General features: G+C 40.3%; 1 protein-coding gene across 3 annotated transcripts in view; it reads left to right on the top strand.

The window, feature by feature from the left end:
• Positions 1–26,974, top strand: part of nsun2 (NOP2/Sun RNA methyltransferase 2) — a 55,893-nt gene extending 28,919 nt beyond the window's left edge. Inside the window, exons 14-19 of one of the 3 annotated variants that reach the window (XM_059653917.1) lie at positions 1,280–1,372; positions 4,839–4,974; positions 5,976–6,056; positions 14,414–14,552; positions 15,461–15,500; positions 26,484–26,974. In XM_059653917.1, the coding sequence (XP_059509900.1) occupies positions 1,280–1,372; positions 4,839–4,974; positions 5,976–6,056; positions 14,414–14,552; positions 15,461–15,500; positions 26,484–26,532 (538 nt within the window). In that variant the 3' untranslated portion in view covers positions 26,533–26,974. Of the gene's footprint in view, positions 1–1,279; positions 1,373–4,838; positions 4,975–5,975; positions 6,057–14,413; positions 14,553–15,460; positions 15,501–18,550; positions 19,248–21,345; positions 22,027–26,483 lie in introns of those variants that run through there. The other 2 variants (XM_059653915.1, XM_059653914.1) reach the window with 2 other exon arrangements.
• The last annotated feature ends 447 nt before the right edge of the window (positions 26,975–27,421 follow it).

Genomic DNA, 27,421 nt, shown 5'->3' with positions numbered 1-27,421 from the left:
AAATGTGAGGCTGGACGAACACAGCAGGCCAAGCAGCATCTCAGGAGCACAAAAGCTGACGTTTCGGGCCTAGACCCTTCATCAGAGAGGGGGATGGGGGGAGGGAACTGGAATAAATAGGGAGAGAGGGGGAGGCGGACCGAAGATGGAGAGTAAAGAAGATAGGTGGAGAGAGTGTAGGTGGGGAGGTAGGGAGGGGATAGGTCAGTCCAGGGAAGACGGACAGGTCAAGGAGGTGGGATGAGGTTAGTAGGTAGCGGGGGGTGCGGCTTGGGGTGGGAGGAAGGGATGGGTGAGAGGAAGAACCGGTTAGGGAGGCAGAGACAGGTTGGACTGGTTTTGGGATGCAATGGGTGGGGGGGAAGAGCTGGGCTGGTTGTGTGGTGCAGTGGGGGGAGGGGACGAACTGGGCTGGTTGAGGGATGCAGTCGGGGAAGGGGAGATTTTGAAGCTGGTGAAGTCCACATTGATACCATATGGCTGCAGGGTTCCCAGGCGGAATATGAGTTGCTGTTCCTGCAACCTTCGGGTGGCATCATTGTGGCAGTGCAGGAGGCCCATGATGGACATGTCATCAAGAGAATGGGAGGGGGAGTGGAAATGGTTTGCGACTGGGAGGTGCAGTTGTTTTTTCCCCTCCCTACCTCCCCACCTACACTCTCTCCACCTATCTTCTTTACTCTCCATCTTCGGTCCGCCTCCCCCTCTCTCCCTATTTATTCCAGTTCCCTCCCCCCATCCCCCTCTCTGATGAAGGGTCTAGGCCCGAAACGTCAGCTTTTGTGCTCCTGAGATGCTGCTTGGCCTGCTGTGTTCGTCCAGCCTCACATTTTATTATCTTGGAATCTCCAGCATCTGCAGTTCCCATCATCTCTGAAACAGTAAAATGAACATGTTTTAGCTTTCCTTTGCCCTTATTAAAATCTGGCACAATCACCTGTTGGCTTTCAACTTCCATGGTTGTGATTGACTGACTGCTTTTTCAAACTCTGTTTTCGTGCCCGTTCTTGTTCAGTGTATTTATCAAGTCAAAGGAATGCCCATGTAATTTCCTACCTTTCCTCTATCAGGGTCTTATTTGGTAAATTAAAAGAATTTTGATTCTTCAAGTATTTTTAAATGCTGACAATAGTCTGCATAAAGCAATTTTATTTGCTGATACAAGTGAAAAGTAGAGGAATACTTTGAGTTGGATTGGGATGCTTCTTTTCTGCGATTTCTTGTAAATTTTCCCATGAAGTAATTCTTGTGAAAATTCCTTCTTTTTAATTGTCTTTAGCCCGTCTCCGCCAAAGAAAATGAAATTGTTTGGGTTCAAAGAAGACCCCTTTGTCTTCTTGAGTGAAGATGATCCAATATTTCTACCAATTCAGTAAGGAAATTTTGATTTGTTTCTGTTTTCATGCCTGAATGGAAATGAAAGATTTAATAGATACCTACAATTAAATTCTATTGGTTTGAGTCATACTGTGTTTTTGAACTATCTTCCGTGAAGAGTAATGACAATAGCCACGTAGAATTAATACAAAGTCAATCTGGGGTAAATTCAAATGTGAAAATGTTTAACAAATGGAATATCATTAGGTAGCTAATCCATGAGCAACATTATCAGAGATTCAGTCCATAGGAGTCTGATTTCTTTATTATTTTAAATACTTTTATTTTTCATTAATGGGATATGGGTGTCATTACCTGGGTCATACCCCTAATTGCCCCTTGAACTGAGTGGATTGTTTGACATTCCAATGAGGCAGTTAAGATTGAATCTTTGTATGGTGGATTTGAAGTCCTATGTAGACCAGAACATGCAAGGACAACAGGTGTCTCTTTAATAACAATTATTGTTAACATTAAGCTAACTTCTCGCTAATTTTTTTTTAAACATTGAATTCACATTTCACCATCTGCCCTGGTATGGTTCAAACCCATGTCCCCAAAGCACTAGCCTGTGTCTCTAGATTACTGGTCCACTGGCATCAAAACCATACCACTGCCTCCTCCATACATGTAGTAGAGTAGTGAGTAGTTAGATGATTGAGAGACATAAGGGCTGGCAGTGAGTATGGTGGATGGAAATCAAAAACTGGGATAAGGTGCTTAATGGTGAATGTGATGGATATTTTCACACCAGTTGATAAAAGTAAGTGCATAGTTTGGAGATAGGTGATGGTTAGTATGCAGGGTGGCTGTTGTAAACTTTGATGGGAAAGGTGCGAGCTGGTATAGAGGATGCCCTACAGTTTTGAGGTTAAATATTTAGGATGATCTTACAGATTCAGAATTTGGATTCCAGGATTGAGGCTGCATCAATTTGCTTAATTAATTCATGGAGCACATCAGAAACTTTAATTTCTAGCTGGCTGGCTGGCTGTCATGAAAAACCCAGTTACATCTGTTGAGACAATATACAGATTCATTCAGTATAAGAAAAGGACCTTTGGCCCACCTAATATATGTCACCTGTCATAATACCAAATTACACCAATCCTATTTACCTGCATTTGGTCCATAGCCGATATGCCTTGGTATTGCAAATGCTTATCCAGATGTTTCTTAAATACTACAAGAGTACCTGCCTCCACCATCCTCTCAGGCAGCATGTTCCATAATTCTACCACCCTTTAGGTGAAACAATGTTTTCTCAGATCATCTTTAAACCACATAAACTTATGCTCTCTGGTTTTAGACAATTAGCCATAAGGAAATGATTCTGACAGTTGACTCTGTCTCTGCATCTCATAATTTTGTATACCACAATCAGATTCTCTCTCAGCTGCCTCTGTTCTAAGGAAAATAAACAGTCTATGCAGTCTGTCCACATAACTGAGACTTCTCATCCCAGGCAGAATCCTGGCAATTTCGTCTGCACCCTGTCCGCTGCAGTTATGTCCAATGACAGTGTTGCGAGTAGAACTGCGCACAGTGCTTCACCTGAGGCCTAACTAATGTTTTATAAAGTTGTTGCGTGACTTCCTTGCTCCTATTTTCTATGGCCTGGCTAATGAAGATAAGCATCCCATATGCCTTCCTCTCTACCCTGTCTACCTGTGCTGACACCTTCACCGATCTGTGGACTTGTACACCAAGGTCCTTTTCTTCAAATCTCTAGGAATCTACCGTTTGTTGTTTATATCCTTCCCTTTTTGAACTTACTAAAATGAATCACCTCACGCTCAACAGGATTAAATTCCAGTTACCATTGCTTTGCCCAATTAACAGGCTGATCAGTATCATAGTGCAGCCTGAGACCATCTTTGTGACTATCATGAACAACAACAATTTCCATGTGATCTATAGTTTGTTAATTAAACCTTCTACATTGGCTTTCAAGTCATTTATGTATATAACAAACCGCATGGGTCCCAGCACTGATCTCTCTGGTAAATTACTGGTCTCAGGCTTCCAATCCCGAAAGTAATCTCCTGCCTCTGCAACTGCATGTGAAACTTGTGTACTGGGAATGTTGCACTCCCAGTCCTAACCTGCCTTCAACCTAATTTCAGTGATTGCAAACATATCACATTCTCACGTGCTTATCAATGCTCTAAGTTCATTCACCATACCATTCATGCTCCTTCATTAAAAGTAGATACAGTTTAGCTTTGTGGACCACCCATGCATGCTGTCCAGCCCATATCTTGGCCTGCTGGACTGACTCAGCATTCCTGGTATGTCTGATTGGCATATCGTATCAAAAATCAATAGCCCTGCCTCCTATCCAATCCCCTTTAGCCACACGTTGATCTGACCCGTCTTCCTTTTCAACTACTCAGTGGCTGTATAAGTTTTAACATGCAAATGTTCCCAGAAACTCTTATTTACATACAAAGCAGAAAAATGATATAAAAATACATTTGTGTATATTTACTATCAAAGCAGTTGGTTGTGGAATGGCTGTGATTTGGAGTTCAAAGTGAAACTGAGTGGTAAATGTTTGGGCATAATGTTAACATTTGAGCTTGGCCGTTCAGGAGTGAAATTGAGAAGCACTTGATCTCACAGCTGTTAGTGGAAATCTGGAACTTGCTTTTTTCCCTTCAAAAGACAATGTACATTTAACATAAAAACAAACAAGAGTACCGAAGGCGGGTAAATGGAATTCAAATGAAGATCACCTATAATCCAGTCAAATGACAAAATAAGTTGAGGTTCTGAATGTCCTACTTATTAGAATCAAATTGTTCTTATTGGACATTATTTGTGCCACTTTAAATATCATGGAATAATCACAAAGCAATTCAAAATTAGGAAATGAAAAGGAAATATGAGAACTGGAAGTACAGGCATTGGGAAGAACTTTTATGTGTGTGTAATGTTTGTCTGTAAATTTAGACTTGATGATTTAACTTGTTTCTATTAGCAACGCCTTGCAGTTCATTCTCATTCTTGAATTGCCACGTCATCTGTAAGTCACCTGTATTCCTTTTGGTGGTTGAAGCTAACCTGTTCCTTGCTAGACTAATGGTGGTTGCAAAAAATAGTCACAGCGGTGAAGTTGTCCAAATCTTCAGTGCGGATAAATGCCAATTATTTCAGTAGTACATCTTGTGTTAAACTTTGGAATAGTTTCTGGATTGGAATGTTCAACTTGCTGATTAATCTTATCACGGCTGTGTGCTACACAATATACAAGTATAATCAAACTGAAGAATAATTGAAACATTAAATATAAATACTTTTGTTATGAACATGTCCATTAAACTGAAGTATTTCAAACACTGAACTCTACAGATTTTATTGGGTGTATTTGTCTATGTTGGTACAGATGTCCTGTTAAATTGTCTGCTGTGTAAGAAAAATGAGACATTTTATCAAACTACTAAAACAATTTTTAATAGGAAATTTTATCAATTGGATCCATCTTTTCCAAAGTCGAATGTCCTCACTAGAACGCATGAGGGAAAGAAGCGTCACCTCTACATGGTTTCAAAGGAACTAAGAAATGTGCTTCTCCATAACAGTGAACGAATGAAGGTTGTTGACAGTTTCCTCTTGCTTTTCTGAAAAAAATTCCTAGCTTATGTTGTTAGGCTTTTGGAGTCATTAAAAATTTTCATTTGCGGAAGTCTGTTCCTAATTTGTCGTGCATTTACTTGTTTAAGATTGACTTGGGCTTCGAGAGGCACTCTGGTTCAGTCTTTGGGCTTGAGATATGTTTGTCAATGGATTTGCTTTTAAAGCCTATTTTCAGCTGACAAGAACCTTCCCTTAATTAGTTATTCTCACATTAGTAATGGAATAACATTTTTTTAAAGTATGCTAAGGAAGGGGAAATATGACTAGCAAAACTGAGCTGTTCATGTCACCATGGTTATATGGTTCATACATGAGAAAAGTGGTTCCTGAATTATTTTACAATTCTAATTAATTGTTCACCATGATGTGAGATCTGAAAACCCAAGTAACTGTGCTGTCATGGTCGAATACTATCCATTCTATGATATTTGCAATTTAACAATTATATGAATGTTTACATTTTAAACAAAAAAAACCTCAAACTCAAACTGTCTCTTCCTTGGTCATTTTCATATGTGCCCAAATGTTCTAAATATTCAAGCCGCCTTGTGTCGAATTAAACATTTATACCCTCCAACTCCCTTCCTTCCTTCTTTCATCCTATCTTTTCACCTCTTTCCAACCAGTGAATCTCTTCCATATGTTCTAATTATTTAATTTCGGCCGCCTTTCTCTTCTTCCCCCCTCTTCTAAATTCCTTTTCCACCTGTTGTTGAGGGCTGTGTCTTTAGCTGAATCTGCTCACCAGTGATCACTGTCTCATCTTGTTCGCACTATCTGTTTTTTAGAATTTAAAAACAATTAAAACCCGATTCTTAATTACATGTTAACTTGTTATCTCCCTTGAAATTCTGATGATTTACAAATTATACTTCTGCATTTTATTTTGAAGACATTGAATGTTATTAAAATCTTTATTATTTGGAGGCTGCTGTGATACAGCTCTTTTATTCTCCTAGGTGATTAACATGGGAATTAAAGTTCTGAGTCGCAATAATGATGGAGAAGAATTTGGCTGTGCCTTCAGGTTAGCACAAGAGGTAATAATATCTTTGTTATTTGCAGATTATCTGTGGTAATATAATAACTTCTTTATTAAAGTTCGAACAGAAATAGCTTCCCCTCCTTTTGGCAATTAGTCAGTTAAGTTTGTAGTGCATCTTTCATTACGTAAATTAAGATTTCAACTTACAAAAAGCTAAATGATTGTTGATTTCATTTTAAAAAATGTATAGTTCTTTACCGAAGCAGGCACGTTCAGATATTCGACCTTGTAACTTAACCTATGTAAACAGCATTTGGGGAATATTTCTAATGCTTTGCAATTACCTGTAATGTCTGAGAGTGGCACTGTGATCATTCTTTTAATCTCATCTGTAGTGTAATACTAAATATTTAGTGTGAAGTTTTTGTCTGATGCTGACTGACAGTTTCCTCAAAAATCATCAGTATACTTTCTGGAAAAAGTTGTCACTTTTTTTAAAGTGATAGGTTGGAATGTAATATTTCATGAAAATAGTTTGTTTATTCACTGAATTGACTTCAAAGTTTTAGCTTTTCAAGCCCTCATCCAAAAACTTGGACTTAACCATGTTGGTGCGATGAAAAATTAAATTGTACAAGTCTGTGTATTCAGTATACCCTATTGCAAGATGCAGCAGAACTGTTGAAATATTTTTCTTCTGTGTTTCTTGTTACTTCTGAATTATTCAAATGTCTAACATGTAAATTTCAAAAACTTTGTTTAGGCAAAATTCCATTTGGCTTTGTGTGTGCATGAAAAAATTATAGTTCCAGTTATGCACCTCAAACCATTTTGTGTCATACAAGCTTCAGAGAGTGCATTACAATAAAACACTCAAAACTTCCCTTAACCTTGGTTGAGTTCATTTTTCAAACAATAAGCTAGTTGGCTTTGAAACCAGGTATTTATGACAATCATTATGATATTTGCAGTTGGTATTAGTGTGAGGACAGCTGCCAGATAAAGTGAATAAAAAAAAAAGACTTTAATTCAGTCCTGGTTACCACTTGTCACTGTGAGTATGAATTTAACATTAATGATTTTCTAATACCTATGTAGTAATGTATGTCTTCATCTTAATTAAATTCTTTGAATCCAAGTAACAAATTTATTTGCATTTTAAGCTGCAATTGTCGCAATAATTTATAAGAACAGCAATCATCTCATCAGTATATCCAGCGAATAGCATCATTTGATTGGGTCATGACTGATCCATGCCACAGATCTGGTTGTCCTTTACATTTCCATTTCCTTTGCATTCAGTTGGTTAAAAGTTTATCAGTCTTCAGTTTGTGACTTTCAGTTGACCTTTTATCATCCACAGCCTCTAGCTAGGAAGTGTTATTTTTATATCTCTGCATCTGATTTTCTGAAAAAAAGTGCTCTCTAATGGTCAAGCTGTAATTTTTAAAAAACACTTCCTTTTTCTGAATTATCTAAATTATCTACTAGGGTACTAATTATTGAAATTAATCATCTGTCACTTGTCATTTGTCATTTTCAAGAGCTTTGGTCATGTCACTCTACAACTCACTAAACTCCACAAGGTAAAATCAAACTTCATGACTCTCAGTCATCCAGTTTACAGCATATTACAGCACACCTTTTTAAGACAGATGGGTTTGAACTCTGACCTTTTGGCCCAGCTGTAGGGACAATACCACTGTACCACAAGACCCCTCAAAATCAAGCTTATGCAAGCAGTCTTAATTTACCTCATAAAATTTAGGTGTTATTTTGGTGAATGTGCGCTGTACTGTTGCCCTGTGTAGTTTTGCTGAGAATTGATGTCCATAACAACACAGTACTCCAGGTAGGATCTTGAAGGAAAATCATAAAATGTTTAGACGTTCTTGCAGATGGGACAGAGAAAGAGAGATGGGTATTACGTAATAAATATAACATTAATTATTTGGAACAATCCCTTTAGAAGTCTTTAAATCATCATTGCCATCCATGGGTCCTGCACCCAATATTGTCAAACCTTTGTCCCTTTTACTGACACAGGAATCTAGCAGCGAATGAAGCTTTGCATTCTAAGGGTAGGTGTACTAAATTGCAATCTCACCTTCTGGAAATACTTTGATTTGTGGTGGTATCAGATAAATAGGACAATAGATAACTATCATAACCATGATAGCTGTGGGAGGGAGAGTTAACCATTCTGGCAAGTTCAGTGGCATCTGTGGAGTGAGAAGCAAAGTAATCTCGGACTCAAGCTGCTGAGTTCTCCAGTAATCTGCTTTTATTTTGAATTTGCAACATCATCTGCAGTATTTTGTTTTTATTTGGATGAACCCATCTTACCATGGAGCAAGGACAGTTGCTGAAACTTCTTTTTAAGAGGGTTCTTCTTAAAATAAAATGGGGTTTACTTTTTCAAACTACAGTAAGTCAGGCTTACCAGGCTTTTAAAAACCTGGTAGGTAAACAATCAGAAAGATGGACTTGATCCCATGTTTTTAGAGCACCACCTGTGAGCTGAGAGATGGAGTTGTTTCCTTGGACGCAGTGAATTACCCTGAATTGGAAATAATGTTTTTTAAACTTCAGCATGTGTTATTTCAAACCCTTGCCTCCCAAATGAGTGAATGGCTTGGAACAGATTCTCACTGAAGTCATTGAAAGTGGAACTAATGCAAATCAGAAGGATCTGTTTCAGACATTAAAATCTTGAGAAGCAGCATTTCAGACATGCCCCCATCTACTGCATGCCATACTTTGGAGGGAAAAATTATTTGAATCTGTAATTTCCAAAACACTCCAGCACTGAGTTTCCCTTTGTCTATTTTTCGGATCTGTTGCAGGCTGTTTGATGGAGATTGATTGAAATGGTTATTCAGAAACTGTGATCATTTGTATCAGGATGCTTGAAGGAAAATTAGATGGGCTGCTTCTTGTTTGTCTTGTAGCAGAATTCCTGCAGTGCAGAGGCACTTTGGTCATTGAGTCTGCATTGACCCTCTGAAGAGCATTCCACCCTAACAACCATGGACAGTTATTTAGCAGTGTCCTGTGTGACACTTTGTCAGACCCCAACTTGAAATCCAAATAGGTCGTGTTCACTGGCTGTTCTGTTTAAATTACTTCTTACCATCTCAAAGAATTCTAACAGAGTTGTCAAGCATCACCTCCCCTTGATGAAGCTGTGCCAGTTCAGCTGTACCATGCAATTCCGAGTTCCCAGCAATTTCATTCTTAATGATCGTCTCTTAAATCTTAGTAGTGATCGAGGTCAAGCAAACTGGCTGATAACTTCCTACCTTCTGCCTCTCTAGGTGTGTTAGATTGGCCATTTCCCAGTCCTCTGGGACCCCCTCTGATTCTGATGCTTCTTGAAAGATCAGCACCAATGCTTCTACAATCTCCTCAGCTGGCTCCTTCAGAACCCTAGGGTATAGCCCATCTGGCCTGGGTGATTTATCATCTTACCCAGCATCTTCCCCTTAGTGATGGCCAATACATTCACCTCTGCCCCCTGCTCGCTTGTTGTTCTGGTATGCTGCTGGTGGTTTCCATTGTGAACACTGATGCAAAGCACCTCCTCGGTTCCTGTGCCACTTCTTAGTTCCCCTTAACTACTACTCCAATCTCATTTTCCTGCCATCTAATAGCCACTGCTCTCTGTCTTTTACCTTGTTATATAACCACAGAAGCTCTTAAATGTTCTTTTATATTGCTACCTATCTTGCATTTCATCATCTTCCTCCTAACTTCTTTTTTAGCTGTCCTTGGGTGGCTTTTAAAGGCTTCTCAATCCTCTGGCTTCCCAATTCACAATGCCTTTTCTTTTATTTTTGTGCTGTCCCAGACTTGCCTTGTCTGGCATGGTTATTTTGTCCTCCCATTAGTATGTTTCTTCTTTTTTTGGATGAATTTCTGCTGTGTCTGCAAAGTTATCCAGAAATCCTCAGAATTGACCAAATTATCCAGAAAAACTACTGTCATTATTGCTCCACCAACGTCTGCTACCATTTCGATCAATTCTGGTCAGCTCCTCCCTCATGCCTTTGTGGTTGTCTTGACTCAATTGTAACAGTATTACATTTGATTCAAGCTTCTCCCCCTCAGACTGCAGTGTGAATTCTATCATATTATGGTTGCTGCCCCAGAGCATTCACCACCTTAAGCTTCCTAATCAAGTTTGCCTCATTGCACATCACCAAATCCAGAGCCGTCTGTTCCCGAGTGTGCTCTGCCTCAAACTGCTTGACAAAACCATCTTGTAGATATTCCACAATTTCCTTTTATTGGAATCTGCTCCCAACCTGATTTTCCAAGGCCACCTCCATATTGAAATCTCCCATGATTATTGTAATAGTACCTTTCTTACATGGCTTTTCCATCTCCTGATTTATTTTCTGCCCAATTCCTCAGCCCTGGTAAGGTCTTTTCAAGTGCAAAATTAGTTTAACATCTATTGGGTTTCTGTGATCAGAGATACTGTTCCTGCCCCACCGAACTCCTTTCCACCTATCTGGACTCCATTTTCTCCCCTTTGGTCCAGGAACTCCCCACCTACGTCCATGACACCACCCACGCCCTCCACCTCCTCCTGAACTTACAATTCCCTGGCCCCCAACACCTCATTTTCACCATGGACGTCCAGTCCCTATACACCTGTATTCCTCATGCAGTTGGCCTCAAGGTCCTCCGCTTCTTCCTGTCCCGCAGGCCTAACCAGTCACCCTCCACCGACACCCTCATCCGCCTAGCCGAACTCGTCCTCACCCTCAACAACTTCTCTTTCGATTCCTCCCACTTCCTACAGACAAAGGGGGTGGCCATGGGTACCTGCATGGGCCCAAGCTATACCTGCCTCTTTGTAGGTTACGTGGAATAGTCCCTCTTCCTCACCTACACAGGCCCCAAACCCCACCTCTTCCTCTGTTACATTGACTATATCGGCGCCACCTCTTGCTCCCCGTAGGAGCTCGAACAGTTCATCCACTTCACCAACACCTTCCACCCCAACCTCAAGTTCACCTGGGCCATCTTCAACACATCCCTCACCTTCCTGGACATCTCAGTCTCCATCTCGGGTAACCAGCTAGAAACTGATGTCCATTTCAAGCACACTGACTCCCACAGCTAGCTAGAATACACCTCCTCCCGCCCAGCCCCTGCAAAAATTCCATCCCCTATTCCCAATTCCTCCACCTCCGCCGCATCTGCTCCCAGGATGAGGCATTCCACTCCCGCACATCCCAGATGTCCACCTTCTTCAAGGACCACAACTTTCCCCCCGCAGTGGTCGAGAACACCCTTGACTGTGTCTCCCGCATTTCCCGCAACACATCCCTTACACGCCGCCCCCGCCACAACCGCCCCAAGAGGATCCCCCTCGTTCTCTCACACCACCCCACCAACCTCCGGATACAACGCATCATCCTCCTACTCTTGCGCCAACTACAATCCGACCCCAACACCCAAGACATTTTTCCATCCCTACCCTTGTCTGCCTTCTGGAGAGACCACTCTCTCTGTGACTCCCTTGTCTGCTCCACACTGCCCTCCAACCCCACCACACCCGGCACCTTCCCCTGCAACCGCAGTAAGTGCTACACTTGCCCCCACACCACCTCCCTCACCCCCATCCCAGTCCCCAAGATGACTTTCCATATTAAGCAAATGTTCACCTGCACATCTGCCAAAGGGGTGTAACTGTATCCATTGTACCCGTTGTGGCTACCTCTACATTGGGGAAACCAAGTGGAGGCTTGGGGACCGCTTTGCAGAACACCTCCGCTTGGTTCACAATAAACAACTGCACCTCCCAGTCACGAACCATTTTAACTCCCCCTCCCATTCTTTAGACGACATGTCCATCATGGGCCTCCTACAGTGACACAATGATGCCACCCGAAGGTTGCAGGAACAGCAACTCATATTCCGCTTGGGAACCCTGCAGCCCAATGGTATCAATGTGGACTTCACAAGCTTCAAAATCTCCCCTACCCCCACTGCGTCCCAAAACCAGCCCAGCTTGTCTCCGCCTCCCTAACCTGTTCTTCCTCTCACCTATCCCCTCCTCCCACCTCAAGCTGCACCTTCATTTCCTACCTACTAACCTCATCCCGCCTCCTTGACCTGTCCGTCTTCCCTGGACTGATCTATACCCTCCCTGCCTCCCCACCTATAATGTCCTCTCCACCTATCTTGTTTTCTCTCCATCTTTGGTCCTCCTCCCCCTCTCTCCCTATTTATTTCCAGAACCCTCACCCCATCCTCCTCTCTGATGAAGGGTCTTAGGCCCGAAACGTAAGCTTTTGTGCTCCTGAGAAGCTGCTTGGCCTGCTGTGTTCATCCAGCCTCACATTTTATTATGTTGGGTTTCTGTGATCTTTTGAGTTTCTTTAAAAGAAAGCACTGCGTGAAATGCTTGCTGTGCTAGTCAAGACTGAATGGAACCAGCCACCATGGAAACTTTCTGGTAATTACAGTCAATAAAGAGACTCTTAAGTTCAACATGGTTGTAAGACCATTTAATAAACATGGGATATACTTTTTAAATGATTCCATGGGAATAAATCAATAAACTATCATCTGATTTTGTGTAGTTGCTTAAACAACATTTTCAGCTATTTGAAATATTGTTGTTTACTGGTGGTGGGCTAAACTGTGTTTATTGTAATAAACGCTTTAAGTTACACCAAGTTACCACACTCCAACAATTTGTTTTAATGAGTCTGAGTATGATTTATTGTTGTCACACATACTGAGACACAGTGAAAAGTATTGTGTTGGGTGTTATACAGGCAGATTTTACCGTACAAAGTGAACCAGGATGGCACAACAGAGTGCAAAATATAGTGTTACAGTGCTGAGAGAGATCGGAATTAACCATTTGGGATGTCTGATCAAAAGTCTGATAACAATGGGGAAGAAGCTGTTCTGAAATCTTGTAAGTGTATTCAAACTTTTGTCTCTTCTGCCTGACAAGGTGACGGCAGACAGTATAACTGGGGCGATGGGGGTCTTCTATTATAAAAATTGTTCTCATGCTGCCTGGCTGCTGTAGTTCACGCTAAATTTTACCCTCTACATTTATTAAAATAATTGAGTGGAAAACATAGCTCAGCAAGTCCAATTTGTACCCAAAGTGGATCCCCTCTCCCTAATTCTCTTTGGTATTTGTGATTGTGTGGTTCTGTTATCCTAAATATCTGTTAACAACTTTTAAGCAGCTGTTTACAGTTCTGCAGTTATGGTCTTGAATATATTTAGACTTCGGCTGAGATTGCCAAAACCAACTTCAGTTTGGATCCTAACAATCAGCAAAGAAAAGAGATTTTCAGTGCAAGAGTCACTGTGCCAGAGAATCATTAATTTCTATTACAAACACGAGGAAAACCATGTAGTTGACAGCTTGAATAAAGGCTTGACCCTTCTTACTTTTTTGAGTTTAATTGATGATTGCTGATGTGTTGAACTGTTTGAGTGTGATTGCACCTGGGGTGTTGAAGAGTTAACTCATTAAGTGACTGTGTGGTTTGTACGTTATTCCTTCTTGAAAGAAATTTGAGAGTTGACGTGTACATAATGTAACCTAGACCTAACCTAATGCAATCTGGACTGTGGCCTTGGAACTGTACTGTGCCATGGGAACGATGCATTTTTAAATTCATAATTAATGAAGGAGAAATTTTGCTAATTTGGGTGCCATGAAGAATGTGTCCAAATCTTGAACACTCAGGCAATGATTAAGACTAAATAAATTAATTAATATTTTTGGCTGTAGTTTTGTGATCTGTTTTTTTAAGGGAGATGGGTGCAGTTATTTTGAATTGCTACGACTCGTAAGAGCAGTTGCATTAAATCAAGAGTTCAATTCAAGATATTTGCAACAGGAGCTCTTGCAATTTACCACTGCATGAATGAAGCAAATGCTGAGTTGGAGAAGAGCAGTACCTGAATTCCAGCCCCGTTGGCTATTTCTAGCTTCCCAAGACCTGGTACTGCACTGTGGCTGGTGACTAGGGACTGGGCAGCTTGCTTAATGCTATTTATGTGTCATTCTTCTTGAATTTTTTTTGGCATGGGCGATTGGAAAAGACTGTGGAATTCTGTTGTCCCAGTGGTGGATACATCCTAAATGACGCAAATTTATTATTCTTAGAAACCTGATGTGCACACTGTTGGAAGCATGAATTGTTTTCAATGTAAGCACGACAATCTACAACCTTGTGAAAAGAGAACCTTTGATTTTTAGAGAAAGAAAGGGATACTCTAGAGTCTGCTTTTCTTGAATTATCTGGCAGACAAGCCTGATCAGTACATGTTACTATTGGTATTGTATTAGTATTAGAAATTAGATGCTTGTTCTTCAAAGTAAAACATAGACAGCTAATAGTATTCGCTTATGTTCTTCAGGGGATTTATACTATCAATCCATACATTAATGAAAGAATCATTAAGATTTGTATTGAAGACGTTATGGTGCTGTTAACACAAGAAAATCCATTCATTGGCAAGCTTACAAGTGAACCACAGAAACAAGCAAAGAAACTGAGTAAGTTGCGATGTTGGCACTTCTAATTGAGAAAAGAGCCCTTAATATAACAAAATAAATGATTGTAATTTTTCTTTAAAAGTACAAATGTCACACAGTTATCCTGTTGTTGCAATTTTTTACATTGCTCAGAAATAGTCTATACCTTTTTGAGTATAAAATGTGTTCCAGCTTACGATATTAAAAGTAAAATTTAGAAACTTAACATGAAGGATCAAAAGTGCCAGTTGTTCGATCAGGAGATAATTCACTGCATCTTATAATTCCCAATATGTTTGCATTTGAAATTTGAAACCAGCTAAAGTGTCTTACTATGCAAAATATGATTAAAGTCTGTAGGCATTGTTAGCATTCGCTTTAAAACTGCCTTTTTTAAGTCAACAGGAAACACCAAAAATTGAAATTGGAAAACAAAATTGCATGTAGACAACATCTGCTGATAGTCTTTTCATGTGCATTTTGCATACTGCCTATTTGATCTTTCTGTTTGACATCGACATTAATCTTTATTTACTTTTTACATGAGAATTAGTGGAATTATATAGTCCAAGCTATACTAGGTTTGGGTGCAATACTTTATAGATATTAAATTGTATCTAATATATTGTATATAAATGAAGATAACAATGAAAATATTGCCCAGCAATGTGTGTGGCATTTAAGTCATTTTTTTTCAATTTAGCTTTGCTAAATGTTGTGATTTGTTCTAGTTGGGTAAGGTGCATAGAAGTGTCTTAATAATTAGCACCTGTATCTTTTTCAAAGTAACTTACTCACGTCACAATATACGTAACGTACCAGTATATTCGTCAGCCTACTAATTGTTCAGTAGAAATTGAAATATTATCTTAGAACTATTCTAATGGAGTTAATGAATACTTACTGTATTCACTTTTTCATTAAACCAGGTATGGGGAGTGTTGTGTTGAAGTATGAACCAGATCCTTCGTAAGTTTTCAATAGATTATTTGTTTTTGCTTGCACTTTTAACAACTGTAGCATTACATGCCCTTTTCAAGTTGTTCAGTATTCACTTTGGTGGACATTGCAGCAATCTTCAACTAATGTCTAAAAACATGTATCCTTGTGATGCAAAGCCTATTCCAGCAGCTTTCTTTGTCAATTCATTCTGCAAATCAAAATCACTAGATTCTGACCTGTCATGATAGAATTCAGAATTCTAACCTATAGGTTGACTGTGCTAACCACTAGACCACTCACATTCATTCCTTCTTTTATTAAACTATAAGGGAGTCATGGATTAAGTTTATACTTAAGAGTTATGTGCCAGTTTTATTTTAAATAATTTATTCCAAAATAAATCTGATGTCCACATTTAAAGTACTATACTTAATTTAGCACCAATAACACTGATTTCATATTGACACTTTCCATGTCTGTTGTCCACCTTCCAATGATATATCATTACCAATAATGCTTTAAACTTCAATATATTGCTGGCCTAAGGTTTTAGTTCTCCCCACCAACCCACCACCATTTGGAGTAGCACGGTGATTCAGCGGTGAGCACTGCTGCCTCACAGCGTCAGGGACTTAGGTTTAATTCCACCCTCAGGTGACTGTGTGGAGTTTGCACATTCTCCCTCTATCTGTCGATTTCTGCCAGGTGCCCAGGTTTCCTCCATGGGTCTAAAGATATGCTGGTTAGGTGTATTGATCATGCTAAATTACCTATAGTGTTCAGGGGTGTTTAAGTTAGATGCATTAACCATGGGAAATGAAGGATTGCAGAGATAGGGGAGGGGAATGGGGCTGGGTGGGATGCTGTTTGGAGGGATGGTGTGGATCCATTGGGCCGAATGGCCTGTTTCTCCACTGTAGGGCTTCTCAGTCTAATCACAATCTATTGCTGAGACCTTTGTGAGTAATTACCAGGATGCTTGGTTTCTCTGAGTGCTGGTCTTCTCCAGCTGTCCTCCTTTTGTTACATTACTGTTTGTTGATCCATCCCTCCCCCACCCCAAACTTTTCCTCTGAAATTTCACGTTATCCAAAATCCGAGTACTCTGTATTTACCAGCACAATGTCCCACATCTTACCCTTGAAGTATTTCAATAGTAACTCCTGCAGAATAGTTTACGACTCTCTGGTCTTCCCCATCCTAATGTGTAAGTTTTATATATTGGATAGTTCAGCCAGTTGCCCTTGTATATAACATCCACACCTCTTTATTTTCTATTCTTTCTGTCATCATGTCAGTCTTTTCACCACTGACTTCTTGTCTCTGGGATATCTGCCTAAAGTTGCTTTGCACTGTTGGAATCGTCCATCCATTTTCTAAAAAGTAAAGACTGTTTTTGCCATGTTGTTCATCGTTGCGTAATTCTTTTTTTTATCGCCCCTTATGTTTGGCTTTCGTGATATGTTCTGTGCATGAGCGCTGTGTTCACTCAGTATGGATATACACCATTTTTCCCTTTGTGGAACTGTCTTAGTGGACATTTCAAACAAATCTTCATGAGCTGCAGGAGGAAAATAGTGATTACGATAATAGCTGCTTTATGAGCTAGCAGTCATTTCTCCAGCTTGATTGTTTGGAGCATTTTTGACTCCTCACTCTTGCCTTTAATTGTCTGTCCGTTCTGTAATTTGTTGCTATTCCACTTATTTATTTTCTACAGTTCTTCTGGAGAATAGAGAATAAATACATTCCATTTTAAAAGTTGGAATCATGATGCTGGAGGCAGATCAATTAACTCTCGGTGGTCATCTTAAACTGCAAATCTAATCTGCCAGTTTTGGTTCATACCTTTCCGTGCTTCAAAATTGTAGGCTATTTGTTTGGGGAAAACGCCTTTTCAAAATAAGCCTGAGTTTTTTTCTCCCCAATTCCCTCAATCTGTCCAAAAATTCAAAAAAGTAACTTACCGAAGTGAGGTGTGACTCACTGCCCTTAATTTGAGGCAGAGTGTCACCAAGTATTTCATCAAGGGCCCCTAGCAAAACTAGAGTCAATGTGAATCAGTTGGAAAACTGACCCTAGGTTGGACTCATACCTAACAAAAAGGATTGTAGTTTTAGTTTTTCGAGATCAATCATTTTAGCTCAGGGCTCTCTGCAGGTGTTCTTTAGGGTAGTGGTCTAGATCTAACTATCTTCAGCTGCCCAAATGCAGCAAGACCTCAACAATGTCCAGGTTAGAGATGATAAATGTCAAATAATATTTACGCTGCACATGTGCCTGATAGGTAGGACCCGTTTCCAACAAAACGGAATCTAACCATTATTCCATCATATTCAATGGCACTACCATTGCCGAAATCTACCACTATCAACACCCCTTTGACTGGAAATTGAACTGGACAAACATTAAAAGTACTGTGGGCTACAGATCAGAAACTCTGAGCTCTGTAGTGAGTATTTCTGCTTCTGTTTCCTTGTGCGTTTTAGATGGTGAACAGTTATAAGCAGAAATTGTGCTGGAATGCTTTGCACTTCCTTGAATAGGTGGAGCTGCAACAACACTCAAAGTTTGATTCCACCCAAGACACAGGCTAATTGATTGGCACCCTTACCACCACCTTTAACATTCACTCCATTCACCACTAACACATGGTGGCAGCAGTGTGTACCACATAGGAGATGCACTGCAGTGACACAACAAGGATCCTTTGACAGCACTTTCCACACGTGACTGTATCACCAGAACGGTCAAGGTAGCAAATGCATTGTAACACCACCACCTGCAAGTTTCCCTCCAGGTCTCTCACCTTCCTGATGTGGAATTACATAATCATGCCTTCACTGTCACTGGGTCAAAATCTTGGAATTCCCTTCCTAAAAGCACCAGAGGTCTGCAGCAGTTCAGAAGAGAGCTCACGCTACCCTCAGGGCAATTGGGAATAGGAAGTAAAAGCAGGCCTTGCCAGTGATGCCGATATCGGTAAATAAATATGTATAACTAATTGAATCAAGTCCTCAATCTTTTTAATGTTTGTTATTTTTCTTCCCACCTACTGTCCACAATTATTTTTACAGAAATATTGAAGGTCCAAAGTGCCCAATTGTGTTGTGTGGCTGGAGGGGAAAGAATTCAATCCGCGCCTTTGTTGCCAGGAATGAGCGTTTTCATTATCTACGAATGTTGGGTGTAGAGGTTTTCAGAGACAAGAGTAAGGGTGATGGATCAGACAGCGTGACTACTGAGAAAACTGAGGAGCCAATAGAAGAAGGGGATTTGAATGTACAGGGAGACACTGGGCATTTGAAAGACAATTCTGAAATTGTGCAACGATCTGAAGAAAAATCTGCTGAGATCTTGGGGTCAACAGAAGAACCTGAAGAACATCAAGTAGTACAGCATGTGACGATGGAAATCATCAATATTAAAAGAATTCAAGAACCTGTCGAATCATGTTCAAAAATTGAAAGCTTAGGTGCTGACATGGCACATCCGGATGCAAGTTAATAAGGTGTTAGGGTTTTAAGCTTTTAAGAAATGCCAAACATGAACTTACATAGATTGCAGCATAAACTATCTGATGACTTGGTGTTGGATATCCAATGCTACCAGCTGTTTCTAGAGGAAACTATCATTCACTTGCAATCCAAAGTTGAATATTCCCTTTTAATGTACTCAAACCTTTCCTAACTAGATAAATAGCCTTGAATATGCGGGCATTTTGTTTTTGAGTCACGTTGCCATATTTTGCCCAGTAAAAGTCTATGGATCTTATTTTCTTGTGTTGTTACTTCAGTCCTCTTTCGTACTTGCAAATTTCTTGAGTGGTATAGTTGGATCTTCCTGCAATGGAAATGCTTCCACATATAGAAGTTATGATCCGTGGAGATTACAAGCACAAGTTGCCTCCTAGAAGGCTGTTCATTTTGTGCCTAAATCTCTTGTCTGCATAGGAGCTCCCAGTAAGTCACTTGACACAATGTTGAGTAGCATGAGCATTGTTAATGATGGCATCTGTGCTTGGAAATGTTCTGGCGGTGTGAGGGAGAAAAATAGAGTTAAAATGTCATCTTAAGTCTACCATGCTAAGAGTTCTGCTTTGGGATGACAAAAGAGAAGCAGAACTTTTAGATCAATATTTTACGAGCAAAGTTCTGATGAAGTGTGTCATGCCCTACAGTGGAAAGGGGAGACATTTTCACAATTTCTTGGGTAGAATATCGTTAACATTTTGGGAAGGATTTTATGTAATGATTTGTGAATAATTCAAGTTGGAAGCAAATTCTATGGATCCTGAAACTCCAAAATAAAAGTATAAGCAATAACAAATTTAGCAACCTTTGTAGAAGGAGAATCGAATCAAAGTTTCAAATCTGTGACGTTTTTGAGGGGATCAGATTTAGAAATGAATACGTTATGAGCAAGTAATTGAGGCTGGAAGTAAACACAAAGTTCGGTGGTGATTGTCATGGTGTGGGAACAGAATGGTGCAAGTAAAGAATGAAATGATAGACTCAACACTGTGGAGCTGGAGGAACACAGCAGGCCAGGCAGTGTCAGAGGAGCAGGAAAGTTGACGTTTCGGGTTGGGACCCTTATTCAGAAACAGCGATGGTTAAGGGAGCTGTGAAAGAGATGAGGGGTGGTGCAGGGGAAGGTAGGTGGGATAGTGACAAGTGAATGCAGGTATGCAATGCTGGGGCTTGTCAGGGGGATGGGTGGGGTGGATAGTTGGGAGAGAGGATGGACATGGAATGAGGCCAGGGCTGGGAAATTTTAAAACTGGTAAATTCCATGTTTAGGCCATTGGGCTGAAGGCTCCCGAGGCAGAATATTAGGTGTTGCTCCTTCAGTTTGCGTGTGGTGTCACTGTGACACTGGAGGAGGCCCAGGATGGACGTCATCTGGGAAGTGGAGTTGAAACGGTTGGCGACTGCAAGCTGATGTCGTTTGTCACATACAGAGCATAGATACTCTATGAAAGTCTCAGAGTCTATGTTTGGTCTAACATGTAGAGGAGGACATATCTGGGTCAATGGGATACTGTACACCAAGTCGATGGATGTGAACTCCTGTTTGATATGAAGATTTACTTTGGGCCTTGAATGGAGCTGAGGTGGAGGGGGGCAGGTGTAGCATTTCCTGCGGTTGGAGGGAAAGGTGCTGGGGGTGGTGAGGCTAGTGGGAAGTGTGGACCAGATGAGGGAGTCGTGGAGAGCGCAGTCCCTGTGAAAGGCAGATAGGGGTGGGGAGGGAAATATATCTTTGGTTGTGGGTTCAGATTGTAGGTGGTGGAAGTGGCAGAGAATGATATCCTAGATGCAGAAGTTGGTAGGGTGTTATGTGAGGACAAGGGGGATTTTTTTTGGGGGAGGGGAGAGGATGTGAGGGTGGAAGTTTGGGAATCGAGATGTGGTTGAGGGCATTTTCAATCATTGAATGGAGAAAGTTATGGTCTTTGAAATTGGTAGCGAAAGGATTCATTCAGGATATTCTGGATAGTTTCCTCGGACAATATTCTGTGCTTCCAACCAGGGATCAGGTTATTTTGGACTGGTGATATGTAATGAAGCAGCTTTAATAGATGATGCCTGAGTAAAAGATCACCTTGGAAACAGTGACCATAACATGGTGGAATTTTGAGGTAAGAATATGGTTCAGCAACAACTGCACTAAGTGAAATTACTCATGGTTAAAAAGGGATGATGGCAAAGCTGGCTGGAGTAGACAGAGGACCAGCAAACAGTTAAGAAACAATGGCATGCGTAAAAGAAAATAGTTCCATTCTGACGAAAGGTCAGAGACACAAAGCATTAGCTCCTCTTATCTCTATGGAGCCACCTCAATTTCTGTACTTTTGTATTTGTTTTAGATCTCCAGTGCCTGGAGTTCTTTATTTCCTTAAACAATTCATGGCTCACAGTGAAGACATTCCACAGAGGAAGAAGGATTTGAGATGAAGACAAGCCAACCACTGTTAATTAGGGAAGTTGAGGATAGCATCAAATTGAAAGAAGAAACTTGCAATGTGGCAAAGATTAATAGTAAACTAGAGGATTGTATAAATGTTTAAAACAAAAACAACAAAAGGCAACCAAGATAAAATTTTGAGTGTAAGCTTGCAGGTATTATCAAGACACATGGCAAACATTTCTTTAAATGTTTAAAAAGGCAGCAAGAAATCAAAGTGAATGTGGGTTTGTCAGAGAATAAGGCTAGGAAGTAATAATGTTGAACCAGGTCATGGAGGAGTTGAATAAATACATTGCATCTGTCTTTGTAGTGGAAGACACTAATAGCATTCCAAGATTGCAAAATAATCAAAGGGCCAAAGAAAGAGAAAATAAGTACAATATCTATAAGGTTTTGGAGTAGATTTGTAGCTCGGGATGTGGGTGTTGAGGTTGGTTGGCTCGCCAAGCTGGTTTGTTCCGCAGATGTTTCATTACCGTGCTTGGTACCCTCCTCAGTGCAGCCTCTGCTGAAGCGTCGATGTGTTTCCGACCTGGTTTTTAAACTCTGAGGTCCATTGCAATGGATTACCTCTCATCTGTGTTACCTCCGTAGTGGAATGTATTTGTGGTTGAGTTCAATATGTTTACTAATAGCGTGCTTCATGGAGTGCCATGCTTCCAGGAATTCTCATGCTTGTCTTTGCCTAACCTGTCCCAGAATCTTGGTGTTGTCCCAATCAAAGTGGTGGTTCTCCTCGTCCACGTGGACTAATATTTTCCCGATAACAGACATCAAGCTAACTATCTTAAGTAAACTCCTCTTTTTAATCTCCTTTTCTGAAACAAAGATGTTACATTGGAAAACTACTAATGAGTAGTTGAGTATTGGTCGTGTCTTTTCGTAGCCAGTTGGTGTTCATTGTTAGTTTCGTTCCTGTTTGTCCAATTGTAGTGTTTCTTGCGGTCTCTGCAGGCACTCTCATAGATGACATTGGTCCTGTCCATGGTGGGGAGTGGGTCTTTAGTTCGGGTGAGCACTTGTTGTAGGGTTGATGTGGGCTTGTGTGCCATTCTGATGCCTAGCGGTCATAGAAGTCTTGTGGTGAGTTATGACGTGTTCCTGATGTGGGGTAGTGTGATGAGTGTGTCGGTGCGTGTAGAATCCTCCTGATGCTGTTCCTGTAGGCATCTCCTGACCCAGTTCTTTGGATATCCATTGTCCTTTAGCACTTGGAAAAGGTATTCCTCCTCCTCCTTGGCGTAGTTCTATGTTGCTGCCTTGTGTTGTTGCCCTTTTTGTTGCAAGACTTCTATGACCGCTGGGCATCAGAGTGGCACACAAGCCCACATCAACCCTATGACAAGGGCTCACCTGAACTAAAGACCCACTCCCTGCCATGGACAGGATCAATGTCATCTACAAAATCCCCTGCAGAGACTGCGAGAAACACTACATCAGACAAACAGGAAGGAAACTAACAAAAAGAGTACATGAACACCAACTGGCTACAAAAAGACACAACCAGTATTCAATCCACATGGACAAGGAGAACCACCACTTCGACTGGGACAACACCAAGATCCTGAGACAGGCTAGGCAGAAACAAGCACGAGAGTTCCTGGAAGCATGGCGCTCCACGAAGCATGCTATTAGTAAACACATTGAAATCAACCCCACATATTCCACTACGGAGGAAATCCAGAAGTGAGGCAATCTATTGCAATGGACCCCAGAGTTTAAAAACCAGGCAGCAAAACACCGTTGCTTCATCAGATGTTGCGCTGAGTATGTTACCAAGCACTGTAACAAAACATCTGCAGAACAACAAACCAGCTCCTGCAGCCAACCAACCTCAACAATAACTATTACTAGAGGAAAAAGTAAAATGGAAACTGATGGGGCTTAAGATGGATAAATCCCTTGGGTGTAATGGGATGCATATTAGAGGAAGTGATGACAGACGTGGATACACTGGTTGTTATTTCTAGGAATTATTAGATTCTGAAAAAGTTCTGGAGATTAGTAGTTTTCCAATGTAACATCTTCGTTTCAGAAAAGGAGATTAAAAAGGGGAGTTTACTTAAGCTAGTTAGCTTGATGTCTGTTATTGGGAAAATATTAGTCTCTTTCTTGGAATGGAATAGCAGAGCATTTAGGAATAAAATCTTTGATCAAGCAGAGCCACCACAACTTCCTGAAGGGTAAGTCATGTCTGGCACTGACCAGAACCCCCTCAGGCCATGGCAGGCTGGATTGATAAATGGGGAACAATGGATTTATTTGGATTTTCACAAGGTATTTGCAGTACCACACTTTTGACTGTTTAATAAAATGGGATCCGATGGTGCTGGAGGTAGTACATTAGCATGGATTGAGAATTGGCCAACAATTAGATGAGAGTTGGAATGAGTAGGCAACCTGTAACTTGTGATGTGCCACACAAGTTGGTGCTGGGGCTGCAATTATTTCCAGTATAAATTACTGACTTGGATATGTAAAGTGAATGTATTTCTTTGCAGCTTTGAGGGTGGTACAAAAATAGGTGGGAAGGCAAGTGGTGAGGATGACACCAGGAATGTGCAGAGAGCTATAAACAGTTTAAGCAAATGGGCCAAACCTTGGCAGATGGAACAAAATGTGTGGCTACACAATTTGGCTGGATGAATACAGGAACTGAATATTATTTAAATGGAGAATGACTGCAAAAAGCTACAGCACAGACAGCTTTGGGAGTCCTCTCCCTGAATCTCAAAAGCTGGTGTCCAAGCTCGGGACAGTGGGAAGACAAATGGAATGTTGGCCCTTATTTCGAAGGCAATATATGGAGTACAACAGAAGGGAGCAATTGTTCAACCTATTCAAAGCACCAGTTAGGTCACAGTTTTGGGCCCCCTTATGTAAAATGGGATATTCTGGCATTGGATGCAATCCAGAGGAGGTTCAATGTTTCGATACCAACTATGAAGTTACTCACTTACGAGTAGAGTTAAATAGGTTGGACCTGTGCACATTTAGAAGAATGAGAAGTGACCTTATTGAAACATAAAAGATTCTTGGAGGACTTGACAGAGTAGATGTAGTAGATTGTTTCCCCTTGTGGGAGATTCTAGGACAGATAAGGAGAAATTTCTTCTTCTGAGGGTGAGGAATCTGTGGAATTCTTTATTGCAGAGGGCTGTTGAGGCTACGTCACTAAGTAAATTCAAAATTGGGATACAGATTTTAACCACAATTTTAATCAACTGATTTTAGCCAGTTAAGGAATCAAGGATTATAGCTTACGGGCAGCAAAGTGGAGTGGAATATCAGATCAGACATGATCTCCATGAATAACAGAGCAGACTTGAAGGGCCAAATGAGCTCCTTCTCCCAAGTGCCATGGTCTTCTACTGCAATTATTTCATCTCCTGCACTTGTATAAAAAGATGTATGGAAATCGGTGTGGGGGCTGATAGGTCTAACTGATGAGAGAACAAGTCTGTCAGCGAGAGAGGAATGCTGACAGGATGTGTTTGCTGGCAGAAGTAATGGAGAATGTTGAATATATGCTGGTTGCAAGGAATGTAAGGACAAAGAGAACCCCATCATGGTACTAGGAGGGAGGGCATCAGTTGAGAGCAGATTTGTTTGATGCAATGAAAATGAAGAAACTGGATGACTGGAATAATCATTACAGGATTTGAGATCTGCAGTGTCATTAAGATAGCTGAGATTCAGTAGGGTCAATCTAAATATTGGTTGATAACCTGTCCTCAGAAATCAAGGTAGAGAAAATTCGGAGATGGGCCATGTGAAGGTGAGGTAGAAATAGGAACAAATTTCCCAGTTCTCATGAAAAGTCTCCACGTTGCTGGACCTACTGAGGATTTCAAGTTACCGTTTTGTTTTTATTTACAACTGTATGGTATTGAAGAACTTTTACCAGTTTTCTTCCTTGTAAATTATTTATCACATTACTGTAACAGACAATAGCACATAGCATATATTGTATTTTAAAGATGTAAAAATAGGTGACACAGCAATATATTGTAAAATTGTCCTGGATATTGGAAATAATCAGCACTTGAGCAGTTCAAATCCCTCCAGGGCAATGTAGCCCACACAATTATCACTGCTTAAACACTAATATCCTTTGCCATTAGTGCAATGTGACTATACAAGATGTTGCTACATCTGCGCAATCCCTTTTAATAGTACTTCATAAGCATGGAGTCTCCATCATTCAGAAAATCAAAGGCAGCAAAAATCACCTGCAATTCTGCTTCAACTGTCACACTAAATGAAAATATATTGCCATTTCTGTGTCACTGGGTCAAAATTCTGGAGCTATAAAATGTGGCATGTACCTTGACCTCCCAGACTGCAGTAGTTCTGAGAGGCTCATAACCATTCTCTCGCGGGAAAATTGGATTGGGTAATAAGTGTTGGCCTTGTCAGCAACACCACGTTCCACAAAAGAACAAATGAAATAGGAAACAGAACTCAATTCTGTTTCATTGTTTCCACTTAGGTTTAACTCTGTTATCCTCACTACTTCTTTTTGCTTCCATTTCTTTTTTGTTTCTTTCTACATTGGCTAAATTATCCCTCCATCATTGAGACCTATTTGATCTGAAAAATTCAAATTGCTCTAAATTAACCAATTTATTCAAGTTCAGCATGATGGCAAATTGACTGGTGTAGCATAGTGTAAATAACAGACGAGCAGGTTTTCCAGTTACTCCTATCTTATGAAAATTCATAAGTGATAAGCCATAGTTGCATCAGAGGATCCATATCAGATAAATGTCTACACACAGCTGCCTCTACATGATATTAAAAGTATTTTAAATGAATAATTATGCTGTTAATATGAACCTATATCAACATGTAAATTAGATTTTTTTTTGTCTTGATTATTGGTAAATGTCAATGAATTTTGATAAATATTGAATGGATTCAGTGGATCACCTGTTGCTGTTTCACCCACCTCCAGTTTGGTGCCACCATCAAATGCATTTTCTCCTTTCCTTCACTTTCTTAATTCCATCCGTAACACCTTTCTTCTCTCCTCAGATACCCCCAACTGATTGGAGGAATCACACATCAAGATTTCAAGCTTTAAAACCTTTCTGTAACAGTAAAATATTAACCAAACGCTATTTTTTCATAGACAAACACCACAGTGTGAAGCTGTTTCCCTCATTTATCTTTTAGAGCAATTGAAAATTCCCTGTCATAGTGTTGGAATGTAAGTGGAAAAAAGGATTTGAAAAGAAAGAACATAAGACAAGCACAACATCTAGTCAGAGGCTGTTAGTGGATTGTACTGACGAAAGATGTAAAATGTAAATTCACCCGTCTCTATACACTTTCACTTCCTTATTGCTTAACCTTTTATCAATTTTGATGGAAACCCCAATATATTGGTGACTTGCAACTTTCAAGTTTATGATTTTTTCAAGAAACAAATCAACCATCAAATATTTTGATGAGTTTCTATGTCACTCTCAGTGGATTTGTATTTCAGTTGTATTTTAGCACATTTACTTAACACTGACTTAAAATAAAATTGTTGTGGGAGCTTGCTGTAACTGTCATATTTCTTCCATCACACCAATAACCACATTTAAAAAAACATCTTTGGTTGCATAGCTCTTTGAAACATCTAGTGATTGTGAAAAGTGTCATATAAATGCAAGACTTTAAAGTCCTGATCTTTGGGCTATCATTTCTCTATACTTTTGGCAACAGCAGTGTTTGCTCCATTTTATAATAGTGAAAATTCCAAAACCACTGCAATTGATTACATAAATGACGACAGTAACAAAGCAGGAACCTTTTAAAAGCATTGCATAATTCCCTTTAATTGTAGCCTTTCAGCAACTTCCTTTGTTACAGTGCTATAATGCCAAGGTAAAGTAGATTTAAAATCATCTGACATCATCTTAATATTTGAGCCATTTATTGTTACTGTCCCAGGCAGTTACGTGATTGAATAAAGGCAAGTTTGA

Source organism: Stegostoma tigrinum, chromosome 2 (assembly GCF_030684315.1).
Source record: "Stegostoma tigrinum isolate sSteTig4 chromosome 2, sSteTig4.hap1, whole genome shotgun sequence".
Lineage (NCBI taxonomy): Eukaryota > Metazoa > Chordata > Chondrichthyes > Orectolobiformes > Stegostomatidae > Stegostoma > Stegostoma tigrinum.
The sequence above is the reverse complement of the archived record's forward strand: the minus strand, read 5'-3'. Positions and strand labels throughout refer to the sequence as shown.